The 12,248-nt window shown below is 39.6% G+C and overlaps 1 protein-coding gene across 1 annotated transcript in view; it reads left to right on the forward strand.

Annotated features, from left to right (window-relative positions):
* The window catches only part of LOC131689555 (heterogeneous nuclear ribonucleoprotein L), an 803,699-nt gene that overhangs the window by 515,144 nt on the left and 276,307 nt on the right, over positions 1–12,248 (forward strand). The window contains exon 3 of the mRNA XM_058974744.1: positions 8,276–8,361. Coding sequence (XP_058830727.1) covers positions 8,276–8,361 — 86 coding nt within the window. The remainder of the gene's footprint in view (positions 1–8,275; positions 8,362–12,248) is intronic.

Genomic DNA, 12,248 nt, shown 5'->3' on the forward strand with positions numbered 1-12,248 from the left:
GGATGTTCAGTTAGGAACATTTGTCGTTGCCATGTGAGGAACACGACTAAATTTTGAAAATTGCTTTATTACTATATCAATTTTACTCTTTTTTACTAACTCTTGATCGACTGCATTTGGGGATTTTTAGGAGCATTTTGATTATTCATAAAAAGTTCATATTGCTTTAAGTTTCCCTAGGAAGAAAATTTTTAAAATAACCATACGGTAAAAACTTTGAAAATTGCAGTATAAATCTTTTATAAATTTTTGAATGCATTTTTTCGGTGCATGTATACTTAAAAGTTTGATTGATTTGCTATAACGCCTTCTCAGATGCAATTCCATTACAACCAAACAACTCAAGCTATCATTATTTGAAATGTTTTCTTCAACAACACGTACGCCCTTTTCAAAAGTTAGTCTTGATCCGAATAAGTCTCAACTAGTAAAAATAGAACATTTTTCTTACCGAATGCATGTGTATTTACGTCACGCAAGGCCAAACGCAGGGATATATATTGACTTCCCTGTTGCCTTCTGCATTTCGTAGGTTACTAGCGTTTTCTCGGCGTAGAATGTGTTTTGGCAAAGAGTGACGACGGATGGGTTAAGGTCTGCACACACATCCACAACTCATAGCCCCGCTTGAACGACTAGATTAGATTTGATTTGATTTGATGTTTTAATTGCCGCTTAAAATTTTGCTGTATTGGTTTTCATTTGTCGTTTTCGGCAATGAGGGACTGAGAGATTCGAAAGATATGAAATTTAGAAGATGGATAGGTATTTTAGAGCGAATCAGTTATAAATCTAGAACGGAAAACATAACTGCTAGGCAGGCTCAAATAAGCATGGTCGAAAGGAGAGTGAGGAATTCTTTGCCTTCTGCTGCTAGGAGTCTAACAGCATAGTCGAGAAACTGGAACACCTTATTGCACAGAGCCACTGATGCCGGCAATACTTTATGACTCTGCCTAAAAGTCTTGTTTACCGTTCTAAGTTTATAACCATCTTGTAATTTTTATGTCTTTCGCCTCTGTTAGTTATTCATTGCCGAAAACGACCAATGAGAATCGCTACAGAATATTAGAACTCCAATTTAATTTTTGGTATAACCCATCATTTCATGTATCTGTGACAAATTGGAAAATTTTATATCGAACGCATTCATTTGAAACGAACACCGCACAAAAGTTGAAGCGATTTGCTTCTGAAAATTTCACTTTTTGCTTTTAAATGCAATGCGACCAACATATGGCGTAAACGCTTCCCCGGAGACCCAAACGAGCAGCATTTTGCGGTAGAATATTGATAACCTATAAAAAAACTCATGTTGATGAAAGCAGCAAAAAAACCACCACCAGCAGAAAAACCCCGTCCGAATCCGTGATAGCGACCGAAACCACCTGTTTATAGGATGGTGCTCCCTTTTTCGGTATACCAAATGAGGAGGAGTAAGCAGGGAAGGGACAGCGGTCAGCGCAACCACAGAGGAGGACGGATCCGGATCCGCGTGTGCTCCGGTTGGGTTTTGTGGTTATTGGGGAAATTTCTGCTGATAGGATCCCCCGTTTGTGTCCGTTCCGTTGTTTGTTTCTAAATTTTATCGATAGAAAAGAAATGGAATTATTCCGCCGATCGCGTGTGAATTGATTTCAATAATATGATATATAGTAGTGATGATTTCATGATTGCTTGTTGTCTTTATATGCAAGGTGTGTCGCTAATTTGCAAGTTTTATATAGGCTTGAATGGATTTTGTTAGGGTGAACGCGAGAGCATAAACTATGTCGTTTAAATATTCGGAATGTGTTGGAAATTGCATCATTTCCGATTCAACAACAGCATCTCCAAGTCCGAAGGTTTCTCTTAAATGAATGATAGCTGGCTGCCTGACTAATTATTGCAAATTTTAGTCTTTTTGATGGTATCTAACGGGAAAAACAGATCGAAATGGTGCGTTAAATGAAAGCAATTAAGTGAACAAATCACCTCAGAAGTAGGATTCGAACCTGCAACCCTAGGGACTCCGGCCTAATGCACACACCCTTATGCTATCTTTGGTCTATGATAACGTCCCAGGAATAACATATTATTATCAGACGCTGCCATCCAACACATTTGAGCTATTTAATTTCCCGGGTAGAGGTTTTTATCATCAATTTTAGTTCACTACCCATCGTACTTCGGTGGATGACAGAGCTAATGAAGAATGTCGATCTCTGGTCCCTTGCCCAGTTAACAGGGGTATGACGGGAGCGAACCTGTTCGAATTATGCAATTATATGGGCCAGAGTCCCAAGGCCCAGGGCCAGAGGTCCTACCTCTAAGGTGATTTTTTCACATGATTTTTATCGTTTTACTCATCATTTCGATCTGTTTTACCTATTTGATACCACCAAAAAAGGCTTAAATAAGGTATTGGCAGCTACTTCAAAACCCACAAAAATGAATTAATGGTTCTTTCGAGTTTCAATACCTTTGAGAAAATTACATTTCGATTTTGTCTCGTCTATATCGTGGCTGATCGACTTGGCCGCCATATAGACGCAAAATTCAACAATAGAAACAATATTGCTGCGGTACTGATGAGACGAAGTCGAAACACAAATTCCTTAAATTACTAAAAACAGGTATTTTACCCTTCAAGCGCAAAATGATATAGCCCAATCAGAGCCGTACTGTGGTTTTTTGGCGTCTTTGGCGTAGCCTCAACTATTATAGTTGTTTCCGATTGTTGGGAGCTTGTAAAAACACCCCGATTTCCAAAAGATTCGATTGAAGTTCATTCGTGTTTGACTGTCGTTCATTTCGTGTACATTTCAGCCGCAAAACTTGAACGAAATATTCATGAAATCAGTTGACGCTAGGTGTTTTAAGGCGACGGCGGGTGCATCTCTTCAGGTGACTGTATGTTAGGGTACCAACGGCATGTATGGAAAATGACCATCAAATTGTATAATCGAACTCATTTTATAAGCATTAGGATTTCAGAAAAAGTCTCTATGCAAAATTTGAGCTAAATCGGAAATAATTATGGGTCAAAGTGCAGCAGTTATCACCTACACCAGAAAAACGCCAAGATCCTTCTAATTTTCAAAAATTTAATTCGTGGTTTTGATACAAAATATCTTAGTATATTTATCATGAAATGTCCGAAGTAGTGCAATGTCGAAGATTTTTTTTTTGGTTATGTAAAATATATGAAACTTGTAACATTTTAAAATCGAAACTCAAATCTCATAACTTATTTAGTATTCGGTTTTGTGCCCTTACCGCGAACTGTGGTTTTAAATAATTTTCTCCTTAGTGGAGAAAAATAATTTTTTGCCAATGCTATATTTGCATTGGCATTAGCTTGCCAAAACAAATCAAATGTTTCGACTTTACTAGTTCTCATCAGCTTTAAATTGAACTCTATTTTTTGCGTGACATCACGACTGACTAGGGGTTTACTGCAGGACACAATTAGGGAGTCCGTTTTGGAGTTAGTGTCAATCTGGCACTAGCTTGATCCTGTTACTAACTTAGTGTCGGATTCTGATGAGACGATATCGAAACGCAAATTTCATAACTTCTTTAATTACAAGCTACATTATAGGACATTTTTTGGCGATTGGGCTCAAATTTCGCATAGGGTCTTTTTCCGCGGTGCTAAAACTTTTAAGGTTGTCCGGTTTGGGAATTCAAAATGACCATAAATATTGACAATCTGTAGCAAATTAAGTACACTGAGAAGACAATTTTCAAGAGCTGCGACCTGGTTGGTGGATGGTACATATCATTTGCTTTGAATTTCCAGTTCTCAAGTGTCATCACAACATTCCGATAATGTCGTAGACATTACCTTTTGCACGTTTGTGAGTGTAACGAAGAGGCTTTTTGAATCTATAACTGGAAAAAGTTTTTAAACATTTTTGTTGACCATTTTTACGAAAATTGTTAGCATCCAGTTATGCATCAAGGGAAGATAGCTGACCACATTTTGCTTTACTATCCTCCGATTTTTTCCTTCCTGTTGTATCTCCTGCAATTTCTATTATTTCTTTCGTATTTTATCAGTTATCACTTTGCACCTGGCTCTATCGAAATACCTAGTTGATGGTGAAATGGATGTCGAACAAGTTTCGTCATCAAAGACTTCGACTTTGCGTTTAAAATCATATACATTGAATTCGGTCGATCCAAATCTGATCTTCTTTCGGATCAAAGATATTCCGCAAATGATTTCGAAAGATCTGACGCAAACAGTCCAGATAAGCTTTCATATGTGGCATTCTATATAAAGCAAACAAATAACATTACCAGCGATAAGCCTTTTATTGGCGACTACCGCGTCTACATGTCCACGCACAAAGTTGAAATCGACGGTGTATTTACCGATTCGGGGTTGGCAGTTACAAGAGTCCCATGCTCCAGTGAGCGAAAATTTTGAATGACAATCGCACTGGGCGGGGCAAAATTGCGTGTCCCTTCAAACTCGTATCGGGTGACCTTTGGCCGGACTGCTTTCCGTATAATTACGGCTTTCTCAAAAAGATCATCTAGCTGTTTTCACAAATGGACCATTGCAGCAATAAGGCTTGCTATGATAATTGTACAGAGAATCATGAGGTCATCCGTGCTGAAAAGTGAGACATTTATGGGGTGAGTCCACATACCCCGTGCACAATCAGCTCCTGAGGAATCTAAAGCGTTGCTTTAAGCGACGCTTACTTACCCTACCGTTCAAACTAGAGCCTTGTTGTCTCTTGCTGTATGCAGAAGCGGTCTCCACTCCACTCGGTCCATTGCTGCTTGTCGCTAGCCTCGCAGTCTTCGAAGGGTCCGCAGGTCGTCCTCTATCTGGTCGATCCACCTTGCTCGCTGTTCCTGTAGGGTCGCCCTCAAGAACCTTCTTGTTCCTGTAGGGTCGCCCTCAAGAACCATCTTCACCGGGTCGTCGTGCGACATTCTTACGACGTGTCCAACCCATCGCAAACGTTCTATTTTTGCGGCATGCGCGATGGACGGTTCTTCCACGGCTGATGCAAGGGATCATTGTTCATTCGCCTGCGCCACGTTCCGTCTTCCATCTGCACGCCACCATAGATGGTACGCAACACCTTTCGTTCGAAAACTCCAAGGGCGCGTTGGTCCTCCGCGAGCATAGTCCAGGTTTCGTGGCCGTAGAGGACCACCGGTCTAATCAGCGTCTTGTAAACAATCAACTTCGTGCGGCGACGAATTTTGTTCGACCGGAGCGTCCTCCGGAGTCCAAAGTAAGCGAAGTACTGAATAGAGCTTCGCCACTCACCGCGACCAACCATTATGGTCTCTTGGCTAAGGAAGAGTGATGATCCCAATATGGAAACATCTTTCATTGCTCTTAAAAACTATAGGCAGATGAGATTCCTTGTAAAAACTTGCATTTTTTTAGAAATCCCGCCAAATATATCAGATCGAGGAATCTCTGACACAAAGCCGAAACCGACAGATTCGCATCTTAGCAATTTGAGATTAAACAAGATTATCACTTCCAGCAATACCAGAGATCTCATGTGACATTTTAATCAAAGATTCAATTTAGTAAAGGTTGGATTAGGCACCGTCAACTTTGTGATAAAACGGACCTCTTCCCGGCATCGAGGAGATTTCAATTCTCATGGTACGGCATGGCGTTGTCTTCTCGATAATAATTGATCTAGCTAATTCGATGTTCTTTGCTACAGAACTGGCATATTTGATAGAATAGTAGGTAATCCTTCCTAGGGTGCGTTGATTACTTTCTTCCGGTGTTCAATTCGTGTATTCGAGTCGATTCATTCGGGAAGATCGGATTGTACAAATTAAGGTACGATTATTTTACCAACGCACGTGAATTATCCATTCCCGGTCAGTATTGCATGCTAAAATTCTAACAGAAGGCAATTATCGTTAACGGTATATAAATATCATTTGCTGGCATTTAGATGAGTTCAAGTAGTTTTTTTCCTCTATTTCATTAGTCGGTTTCTGTTGTACTTCTATTAATTTGCTTTTCTACTGCTCATATATACTAAAATTAGTCAATTTATACATTTCTAATAAATCTCTGCATTTTTCTATTCATTTGGCCTATTATGTTTCCTTTTATTACTATATCTTTAATTAGATTCATACTAACACTCACTAATATAATTAATTGCATATTCTGTCATATAAACTCACAATCTCTTCCACTCCTACTAACGTACTAACGCTCGTGGCCTTCGCGATAACACATCTGGTCACAAACGCGAACATGCAATGATTTATACATACTTACGCCCGCGATCTCGCCAACATTGAAACACCATGTCAATTAAGTGAACGTTATAGCACCTATAAATTTACAAACGCGGTCTCCAGCATTAACCCACTGCTCGTGCGATCATGAATCGGTAACGTCCGGATATCTCTACTCTCGGTCCTAGCAGCTTGGCATCATGCCTTCAGTTGGACCAATCAATCAAAAAAGTAAAGCCAATATTCGCTAGAGAACATGGTGACATGACCGTAAACTCTACTAATATGGCGGTACTTTCTTCTAGTATCTGAATCGTACACTCAAAATTAAACATCAGATTTACGGTCCCCGCGATCGTTCAAGAACACACGCGAATATGCCACACGATTACAAAATCGAGTTTATCCACGCGAAGTTACATACACGCTAGCAGACGCGACACACAAACGCCTACGCGATCAAACATGTTAACATACAAACGCTCGATCCCTTCTCGACTATGCAAGCGATCGCGAAGTTCCTGTGCCTGCACATATCTGAACCGTACAATAAATATCACATCACGGCCCGCGCTGCTATTGGCCTTAAGCAGTGTTTTACTGGGTGACATTTCTCGTTTCGTCTGCAATTGTAGTGAGTGATTCTGGCAGGGAGTCGTTTCGAGAACCAAGCTCTACAACTCCAGTTGAATCACTCTCAAAAAAAGAGAACAAATTTAACTCATCTGCTGTTGAGAGCTCAGCGCGGCTTTCAAACTTTAGGGTTATATTTTCGGATAGTATAGCTATTGATTAAAGGGCAAAAAAGAAAATCGATGGTTTGAAAGTTGTAAACAGAACGCTCCCCTCCCCCCAAAGTTTCGTGAGTTCCGCGAGGAAACGAAAAGTCACTATCCCTCACTACTCCTAGTTTTGTGTGATGTGACAACACTCACTGATATGATGAAACAACTTATTCAGCAATCCTTATAAGGCAGGAAAAAGATCATCATTTTCTCGCTGAGGTCGGTTCGAAAATAAATGGTCTGTCATCGAAAGGACACTGACCGGCTTGGAAAAAAATCTCATAAAATAAATTTGAAATGCCTTCGTCCTTATTGCTGTTCTGTTTCTTTATGATTATTGGTTTCGTTTATATCCCGTTCATCGAAAGATGTTACATCTACACTTTTGAATGAGTTCTTTTGCTTCCAGCTACGGCGCCGTAACTTTGAAACTTCTGTCTGATCTAAACAACCCGGTTTTGTTTCGTTTCGACGATAGAAAGTTTCTCTTCTTTGGTTCGAAAGGATGCCAAAGATGAAACATTCCTGATTATTGATCCGTACGAAAATTCTCCCCCCTACACTCACTGTTGGTATTTTTGTTCCACCGGTGACCCCTTTCGAATTTCTCGTTATAATTTTCCGGACTCAACCCGAACGGACTAGGTCATTCGTTTGTCGTTTGAAAAGCAGCCTGTCCCCTTATCCTCCTCCAAGTGCCTCCAACGACCACTTGCTAACAGAGTTTTTCTCCGGAAATAAGAGAGCTCTGTCATCACCTGCTGACCAAAGAAAATTGACAGCTCGGGAGTTTGCTGCCTTAGTAGTTAGGTACAGTGGTTTGCTTGTACCAACATGCTCGAAACGAATCAGTGTTGAGAATTCATTCCTTTGCGGATGGGATGCATGCGATTAGAGGGGGCTTATAAATGTTGAGCGGTCAAAATGGAAAAGTTCATAGCAGTTTCCTAGGTTATGGTACAGTTTTTCGTGTTCCTTCGATAAGACTGAGCAAAGAAAAAAAACAATTTAATGAATTTTATTAGGGTATTTTTTCGTGATTACGATAAAAATATGCTGTGGTGTTGTTTGGCCTTTTTGGATCTGCCAGTCCGATAGGACAGCCAAATTGACTGTGTGTCCCCATCCATGGCCGCTACCCGTTGATTCGGGTTTCAGATACAGTCCCTGTTAGCAACTGTTTCCATTATCCTACCGCCATCTCACTGAAGAAGACTGTTTTCTAATTTATATTTTTTCCTCTTTCTCTCTTTCCATTGCAGGACGTGCTACACACCATCTGTCAGCCCAACGGACAAGTGCAGCGTATCGTAATATTCAAGAAGAATGGAGTCCAAGCGATGGTTGAATATCCTTTTGCAAAATACAACAAACCAGCAAAACATGCGTGATTTATGGCCCCCCGTTGGCCCCCCGTGTATTATTCGGTTTTGGATGAAATTGAATAGCTTGGTATATGGATGATTTTTCTAACTAGGTCGTGTTGGATTTTTTACTGTAAATTGAATTGAAACATCATATGGTAAAGTTATTATTTTTCTGCGAATATTAAATTTTAGATTTTTCAATGTCATGTGATCTACTGGATTTAAACAGTCGAATTAGTAGTTAAGCAGGAATATGAGAAGAACTCGCACGAGCCAATAGCGGTAGAATTGATGAATACCACAGCGGAACGATTCGCCCAATGCCACGAACATTGAACGTAACATTATCCTGCATAGAAAGGCTTAGTATGCTACGCTCAATATCCGTAACATTTGCAAAATCGTTTTGCGTTGCCACAAAGGAATCCTACCAGCCCAGAGCAAGCCAGCTTGAACAATTTATTCAAACGGTGCTCATGGCCAATTGTGCCGACAGGCCATACGTGTGTTAACATTTTCATCATTACCGATACAGGTGAGATTGTTGGATGAGCAGCCTGACAATGTCTCGGTACAGTGTTGTCAGCCTTTTAGTAGTTTCAATTAATTCTGCTTACGGCTACAATCGCTGGTCCCTCAAGGGGGGGGGGGGGGGGGGAGGCGCTTTTTGATTTGTTGGCTTCAAATAAGTAGAACAGTCGGAAGTGTGGCAGCTGCCGACTTTTTGTTTTGTACGGATGACGTTTCAAGCAGCTTGGTTCAATTAAACTACATATTTCAAGTGGCAAATTTTTGAAAGACTTTAGTACAGGTGTTAACTATAGCTTTAAACCCGTTGACAAATTATGTCTATGTGGTCCGTCACTAAAATCACTCAAATAGAATTAAAACAATGTGTCACATGAAATGGACATCTTAAGTCATTCCATATGATTCCCTGAAAAAAGAGCTAAATTGCCATATTTTGATAATGTGGATCAGGGTTTCGAATATTGGAATAGTCATGTTCGACAAAATAATCAACATGAGTGTTGAGACAGAATATTGTTTTTCGGTAAGTGGAAGAAAAATGGTACAAAACTATTATTTCCGTTTGTCTCTAGGATCAGGATCAGCTTTCATGTCTTCAATAAAGTTGTTTCAAATGGCATTCTCAACAATTTTACTGAAGACACCATTTCGCTAATCATTTTTTAGAAGATATTTCTTATTAATTACTTTATGAAGGATTAATCATCAAAATTATTTAATCAAAATAAGTAATTTATTATGTTGCCACACTTTTTCGAAGATTTGATCTTTACCGTAAACAAGTGTTTTTGAGCATCTCGAAAACTTTTAAGCTGGCCTGTAGCGTGCGGTTTGTCGAGTTGGCCCCCGTCAAGAGCGTCAACTTTAGAAGGACGCTGAAATCTTGATCTGCTTTATAAAATAATCCAGGATAAGGGTAGCATTTCCATGCAAAAATTATTTTAAACTTTATCGCTCGTATTCTTAGTATCATTGAAGCATGGGACATACCAGATTCTAGTACAAATTGGGCGGGCCACTAAGATTATCATTGACCCCATGCCGTACCAAGACTTGTAGTTTTCTCGGTGTTGGGAGGTGTACCTCAATAAAACGGTTCTGTACTAAGTCGAACCACTGGTTGAAATATTTAGCCACGTGGGATTTTCCTGGAAGTGCAGAAAACTTCTTGTTTGACCTCAAAACAGTTTATTTTAGCGCTTCCTTGAGCTATTATATTTGAGACGCCTTAAGAGAAAATTTTTAGCTTTTACAAGAAATCTCATCTGTCTATTGTTTTAGGAGCTTTAAAACCGTTGACAAATTATGTCTATGTGGTCCGTCACTAAAATCACTCGAACAGGATTAAAACAAGGGGATCGTCCAAGCCTTACTTTTCCTGAGCCCAGGTCACTCTATGCGAGTTTGAAGGAGCATACAATTTTGTGTTATCCTGTGCGATTGCCATTCAAAATAGTCGCTCACTGGAGCAAGAGATTCTGGAAACAAACAACTCCGGGCTTCGGTAGATCCACGCATAGTAACCTCGATCGATGACCACACAGTCGATATTAACTTTGTGGACAGGAATGTAGACGCGGTAATGCTTCATAAAACACTTGTCGCCAGTAATGTCGTACACTTGCTTTAGACAGAATATCACAATTCTGAGTTTATCTCGGCGATATTTCGAGATATCAGTTCTTTTCAAATCTTTTGAATACTAGCAGATTATACTTGATACGAAAGAGATCAGATATAGTTATGTATGATTTTTGACGGAAAATCGGAGTCTTCAATAACGAATCTTGTTCGATATTCATTTTACCGTCAGATGGTTTCTTTTTCAGAAGAGTTCATTTATTTATTGGCCTAAAGCCCGACGCAAATTAAAAACTATAAGAAAACGCTCTTTCGCACAAATTATGGGAGATTTTATCAATTGAAATACGGACTAGGGTAACAGCAAATTAAAAATATTATCAAATATCTATTTTTACTCAATCTATGGCTGAATGCTACCAGTTTTCTTCCCGGGTGTGGGCTCGGCCCGGAAGTCACCGACCACTTTCAGGACTACTTGAGTTGTCCAGCACACTGTAGTCAGTCTTGTTCTATCAGCCTTCCAATGTTTCTATACTTGGTATAATTTGTGGGGTCATGTGTTCAATTTTGTGCACATCACCTACAAATGGCAATGACGATATTTTTTATCTCTTGCAATATTTATTCTAAAAATTGTCTATTTTTGATGAAAAATGCTTATAAATTTCTAACTAAATGTGCGAATCAAGTCAAGTACGTTAGCTTAACTGGTCTACTCACATTGTGTTCAGAGTCATATTTTTATGTAAGTTTCTAACATTTTGTGGTATAGGGAAGCCCCCCTGTTGACAAATTATTATGACGAAATGACTAATCACAAATGCACGGCTTCTACTAGTCACCTCCATACTGATGCTGATATATGCTTGCAAGCGCGGATTTTCGTTTTACGCGAAACAAAATTTGTGCGTCAGTCTATCAGTCCCGTCCGTCACCTTCAAACACCAGGCTTCGAATGACAATTCGTCACATGACATGACAATTCGTCAACAGTCGAATGACAGTTCGTCACCTTAGCATATTTCGCCAATTAGCATATTTCAAGAAAAAATGTGATGTTTAAAGTTTGAAATTGAACATCATGAAAATTAATTAATAGTAGATACAATTCAGAGAAGGCGATTGATGCTTCTATCTACTCTGTATTAATCTCTCAAATATTGCGAATATCTTTTGAAGGCCGGCTGAAAATGCTCGAAGTATTTGAGCAAAGAATAGACCCACTGGGTACCTGCTAGCATGTCGCAAGAGGCGACTATCAAGAGGAGGCGTCCCTGAGGTGAAATATTTCTTCGTGTCGAAGGCCTTGGTTGACTAAAGAGACTTAAATTTTTTAGCAATGGTCGTTATGGGCATGTCCTAGGTTGATATTTTCTGATCCGCTGATGGTTATTATAATACAACATATTTTGGCTCTTCGGGATGATGTAGAAAAATATCGAAAGACAACATTTCGGGCTCTCTGAATGATAAATTAATTTCCAGTATGAACGTGCAGTTCATCATCATAGTTCATTTGTGGAATAAATAATAAATACTTCTGTTTTTGCAATCTACTGTGATTTGTTTTGTTTCACAGAATCGTACGCTTTGCTGGAATACACATGTAGATGGCCAGTCTTCTTGTTGATAAATAACGGGTCGTTGCTAAAATATCTGGTCCACTCTCGATCGTTCTTGCCGGAAGCAAACGAGCGCAATTTGCTGAACTAGACATATTCCGTCGACTGTATTAAGAAGCGGCACGCCACAA

Source organism: Topomyia yanbarensis, chromosome 3 (assembly GCF_030247195.1).
Source record: "Topomyia yanbarensis strain Yona2022 chromosome 3, ASM3024719v1, whole genome shotgun sequence".
In the NCBI taxonomy this organism is placed as follows: domain Eukaryota; kingdom Metazoa; phylum Arthropoda; class Insecta; order Diptera; family Culicidae; genus Topomyia; species Topomyia yanbarensis.